The sequence below is a fragment of the Cariama cristata genome, unplaced genomic scaffold (assembly GCF_000690535.1).
Source record: "Cariama cristata isolate BGI_N322 unplaced genomic scaffold, ASM69053v1 scaffold2590, whole genome shotgun sequence".
Taxonomy (NCBI): domain Eukaryota; kingdom Metazoa; phylum Chordata; class Aves; order Cariamiformes; family Cariamidae; genus Cariama; species Cariama cristata.
Genome location: NW_009595064.1, coordinates 1 through 5,431, shown reverse-complemented (window position 1 = coordinate 5,431; position 5,431 = coordinate 1). Strand labels below are relative to the sequence as shown.

The 5,431-nt window shown below is 37.5% G+C and overlaps 1 protein-coding gene across 1 annotated transcript in view; it reads right to left on the bottom strand.

Annotated features, from left to right (window-relative positions):
• RECK (reversion-inducing-cysteine-rich protein with kazal motifs) overlaps nucleotides 1-2,081 on the bottom strand; it is a gene marked incomplete at its 5' end in the record, with an annotated part of 55,469 nt that extends 53,388 nt beyond the window's left edge. Inside the window, one exon of the mRNA XM_009700340.1 lies at nucleotides 1,887-2,081. Coding sequence (XP_009698642.1) covers nucleotides 1,887-2,081 — 195 coding nt within the window. The remainder of the gene's footprint in view (nucleotides 1-1,886) is intronic.
• Nucleotides 2,082-5,431: the final 3,350 nt, after the last annotated feature.

Genomic DNA, 5,431 nt, shown 5'->3' with positions numbered 1-5,431 from the left:
TGTAATGGGTGGCGGCCCCAGCCAGTGCCAGAAACTGTCCTGCTAGACACAGCAGATGCGTGGGGTTTTTTTATATCACTAAATAGATTATCATGTCAGGATGGTACAGTGTGGTGGTACAGACAAGGCAACAAGTGCATAGCAAATATTTTAGAAAAGGCATTTGGAAAGACAGAAAAAAGCAAATCATTCAGCCAACTCTGTTTCCTTACAGTCGTTGTCGTCGTCCCCCCCCCATATGTAAACCTTCATCCTACAAATTTTATGTTTAAGACAAGGGACTAAGTATCAAATAATGCGTTTGAAATTGGATTCAACAAAGACAAAGCATTTGAATCGTGCTGAATAAAATGGTTAAGTTACAGAACATGAAAATCAGTAGAAAAATAGTAAACAGCCCCTTCAGCCAGTTTCTTGGCCTATATCAAAGGATCATTCAGAAAACGATGCTACTAGCCTGATGTAAGGTAACTATTTGAGGGAAGCCAGTCTTGCTTTAGACTTGTTCTAGACCTCTCACCACAAGACTCTGAATATACTGATTATCTGAGTAGCGAGAGATCATCCAGATGAGGCAAGATTGGAATACCTTACAAAAACCACAGAAAGCTCTACACAATAATTAGAACCAGTATAACAGAAAAGGGATAAAATTTTACAGTAAAAAGCTCAAGGCCTTTCATGAAGGGCTAAAAGGAATTCATACGATAAACTAGGAACTTCAAACCAATGGAACTAGAGGAAGAATTGGACAGATTATTCCAAATGCCCTCTCAATGTAGCTACTAAAACTGCTGATTAAATTTGTTTATATACAGGAATGGATATCTTTCTTTCACTTACACATAAGTTTTAACGCAATTTTTAAGACCAAGTGCTATACTTCTGTTTATAATACCATGTACAGTTTTGCTTACCTGTATTCAAAGAGATAAACTTATGCTGGAAGGGCTGCAAGAATAATTATAGGAATTCAGAGAATATCTTATGCAAAGAGACTGTAAGACTTTTCCTTGTTTGGCCTAACAGTATGAAAGCTGAAAGGGGATTTGGTTGCATTCTATAAATATATCAAGGAGGGAGAAGTGCAATTTAAATGAAAAGTTTTCTTAGTACAATCCCGGATAAACATAAACTTAATCATAACCAGGTTTAGTGCTTGAATAGCCCCGAAGAGGGTAATGAAGACAAGAAAAGGGGGCAGGTATGATGTAAGGACACAATTTTAATATAAAAACTGTGTATATGTATGCTTTACCAATGTAAAATTTTTATATATATGAATTTATATAAATACACACACAAAGCTGTACAACATACTATCCAAAGGTACAAATCTAAACGTAAGTTGTGGAAAAATATTTTCCAAGCTTGACTTCAGCACAAACAGCTCTTTCTTACTACCTTATGAACGGAGTAAGTAAGCAGATTTTTGCTCAAGTCACACAGCCATGTATCATAATGAGTATCTCAGACGCTTAGCTAAGAAACAAGAACTGGCAGGAAGAAAGAACAGTACCAATATCTTGTTCTTCATTTTAAATTCCCCAAAACTTGGAAATGCACAAGATCCAGAAATTGGGTAAAATACCTTTACCCCTCCCATTTCCTAACATGCTTATCACTTCTTGACCAAATCCTGACCTCAGGTTTTTATCTCTATTTCTCCTCAACTTCTGTAGAACCTGTTTTCCACTATGAAAGGAAAGACGACTATGGTTTTAAACCTTTAAGATCTCATGTAAATAACAATAATATTACATCTCATGAATCACACATATCATTCGCACAGAAAAGCATTTGCTCATAACCCTAATCTTGCTACATCATTGTCTAAAGGCATGATTTCAACTCTGAGGGATAATCCAAATTTAAAACAAGCTTACCTGTTCACAGACATCACGGCACATTAAGTTGTCCTTTGCATGGTAACAACAAGACAAGCCTATGGAAAAGCAGGGGGAGGGAAAAAGATAATTAAAAGACTCGAAGAACTTAACTATCACTTCTGAACAGAAGTGCCCACTTGATGGCCTATCAGGACGACTTGTCTGGTCCACAGATGACCATGAAAAATTTTCCTGCCCAGAAGGCAAAAAAGAACATGAGAAATTTTTGTTCTGAAGCTGATGCAGATCTGTTTATTGAATCTCACAGAATTACCCCTGAACTCTCACTGCCACCAAAAGGAGATCTCACTCCCCTTCTTTCTGCTTCTAGCCACGTTTCTGCTGCTTAACTGGTACTAGCTTGGTACCTGCCAAATTCCTTCATGAGGCAATTCAATTTATTAACCCAGGGGAAATAATAATAATAATAAAGAATAGAATAATAAAAAGTGAACAAAAATCCCACCAAAAAACTCCATTGAGACTATATGCCTTTGCAAATGGAATCATCTCACAGAATCTGAAAAGTGCAAGAACCAGTTAGGAACATACAGAAAAGGAAAAGAGAGCAGGAACTCCTTTTCACACAGAGGTGAACATAGCTGCTCACTGAGCATTGGCTTCTTAAAAACTTGGAACACAACTGTAAATTGTTTCACTAGTGATGAATGATTAAGAGTGGTTTTGCGTGACTACATGAAAGTCATAGAGCAAACACAGACGTAAACACATCAACAGGAAAACAAATGAGAACTGAAGCAGTGAGAAGTCATGAAACACCAAGGTTTAAAGCAGCACTTTTAACATCATACTTTGTTGTGCTTTGTTTCCCCTACCATCCAAATATTTCCCTCATTCAGAGCTAAGCTTGGCCAATATAAAATGAATTGCACAACTCACTGATAGTCATTTTCATCCTCACTGCCCAGTGTTTGGAACAGTGCATTAGAAAACAGACAGACAGAGGTTTCCTTCAAAGCTTTTACTTCCACGCACATCTTCACACACAGGATCATTTAATGATTACAGATTGCCGCTCACCTGTATCTGAACTATATATCACACTGATACAACATAAAAGCAATACTGTACAATGATACCATACATGTAAAGTTGTATTTCACAACACCTAGTTACTAAATAGATTTTGATCGAACCAGTAAGAAGGATCTTGGGTATGAATTCCTTGATAATCTCACAGCTTACAAGTGTTTTCATCTGAAAGCTTACAGCTGTTACAAGAAGATATCCAATTTAAAAACCAAAAGAATCTACCACCACCAGAACCAAAATTCTCCAATACTGAAATGACATTAAAAAAGAAAAGTAAATTTCAGCTTGAAAACGTCAAGGAACTGGGAGGGGGGGTGGGGAATCACGGAAAAGGTTGTCTGAAACAATCACAATTTAAAAAAGCTACTATAGGATTGAGCTATACTTTAATGCAGAAGTCTATCACTCCTGAAAAGCAAAGAAGAGAAACCAAAGTAGGAATTGTAACCGGTGATGTTTTCATTAATAATTAGAAACAACACAGCCTGTAACAAATGAGGACAGCACCAAAATCATGCTTACAACACGATGAAATGAAAGAATGAAATTGTAAAATTGTAAATTTGAAATTGTAAAATTGAAATTGTAAAATTGGCTTTAACGTTGTCAATTTTCTATCATCGCAGAAAAGGACTGAGACATGACACAGATGGCTTAAAAACCTTTCTGATTTGAGGGCTACACATGGGATCTTGCAGGGTGTTCTGCACTATGGAAACATAGTGTGCCAAGAATCAACTTCTTCATTAGCACGCTCCACCATGTTCAAACTTCAGTTATTATTTCACTTAACTGAAAAGTTTTGGTTTACACTTTCTTAGTCCTGTTATAAAGCCACACATAAAATTCTATCCAGCAAATTAATTGTTATAAGTAAAAAAATCCAACCAAATGTACTTAAACATAGGCTTTATTTACAAACCGAAATATTGGCTACTCATTCACGTTTTTTGTTGTTTTGTTTCACAAAAGTGCCAGAAATTTTTCATTATATAAATTTTTATTGAGAATAACTGCTACATTTGAGACCCAAGAATTCAGAGTTCCCAGCCTATAAAGAGAATTTACATTGGCTTAGGTGACAATGCATATGTTCAACTGCATTTGGTACTATGATTTGAGTTCATGAATATCTTGGGCAACATTTTATTAAACGCTCCTTCATATAGATTATTTAATACCCTGCGGCCTTTTATCCATTAGTTTTCAGTGGCTCTCAACCCTCCTATGATGAACTAACACACATATAGGATAGCTCTCCTCAGTCACTTCTACTGCTGAGTTTCAAGTCTTATCAATATACTAAACTTTATGGTAGTTTAATTCCTTTTATACAAAATCCTAACCAACTGACGGCTTCTTGAATTAGCAGCAAATTAAACTGGCCCAGAGTGATATTTAGTGCTGAAGTCAGAAATAGAAGTTATTAACAATATCCATTCCACACACAATTCCTTAGTTCTCTTTCCAGTTAACCTCTTCCAAAATGTCTTAGGACATCTCTTTCAGTCAGTCCCTTACTCTCTCATTCCCACTTTCTCTAGTTTTACTAAAAAATTTCCATGTTTCATTTCAAAATTTTATTCATGTCCAATTATGAAATATCTACACTTCCTTCTTCAATAAGATCTGCTATCTTAGCAATATGAGTAAGCTTATCACAGGAAAGTTGTGCTCATATTTCATTCCACTAGCTTTTTACTGCCTTCTTCCTAAAACCGTGCCTCACTAGAAATCCGAACTATAGAACAACAATTAAATGCCCATAAATGCCTCAGAGATTGCAGCCTTCTGCTTTAAAGTATTAGATATTTTGTATTTTCCATTCCTGTGACAGCATTACCAATGTGATCTGTTTACTAAAATCCATTTGCCAATATCTGTGCTTGTGCTGCCTTCTTTTTTCAGTACTATTTTTTGGTCCTGTCAAGAAGTTACCTGCTATCGCAACTTTAATGCAGGAAACTATTTTACCACTATCCTTCTCTCTATTAAACATCTTGCCTTCACTTTTTAAAAAATTCAATGCCTTGTTCAATACCATTCTTCTTCTTGAAAATGTTAGCAAGCCCTGGAATACAAGGGCTGTTCTGACATTTCATATGGCAATCCAGAAGTCAAGTTTTACCCATTTGGAACAAGATACCAGGTCTTCTCCATTTCAGATCACAATCTTGGGAATTTACCTGTTGCTAGCATGACAGCCAAAGGCACAAATCCCAGCTCCGAGCCATGCAACCCGGTGCGGTAAAAGGTCTATCTCCACCACAATGCCAGGCGGGATGTGGGAAAGACGGCCGTACCCCCACGTCCCACTCCTCGCTACCTCAGCGATTTAAGCTCCTTCTCTTGTGGTTGCTGGTCTCCACACCAGGGCTTCAGGCGGGTGCTTTCCACGGAGAGGAGGGGGAGGCCGGACACCCAGTCAGCAGCAGCGGGAAGAGGACCGACACCAGGAAGGCGACGCTGCCCCTTCCTGGCAGCGCCCC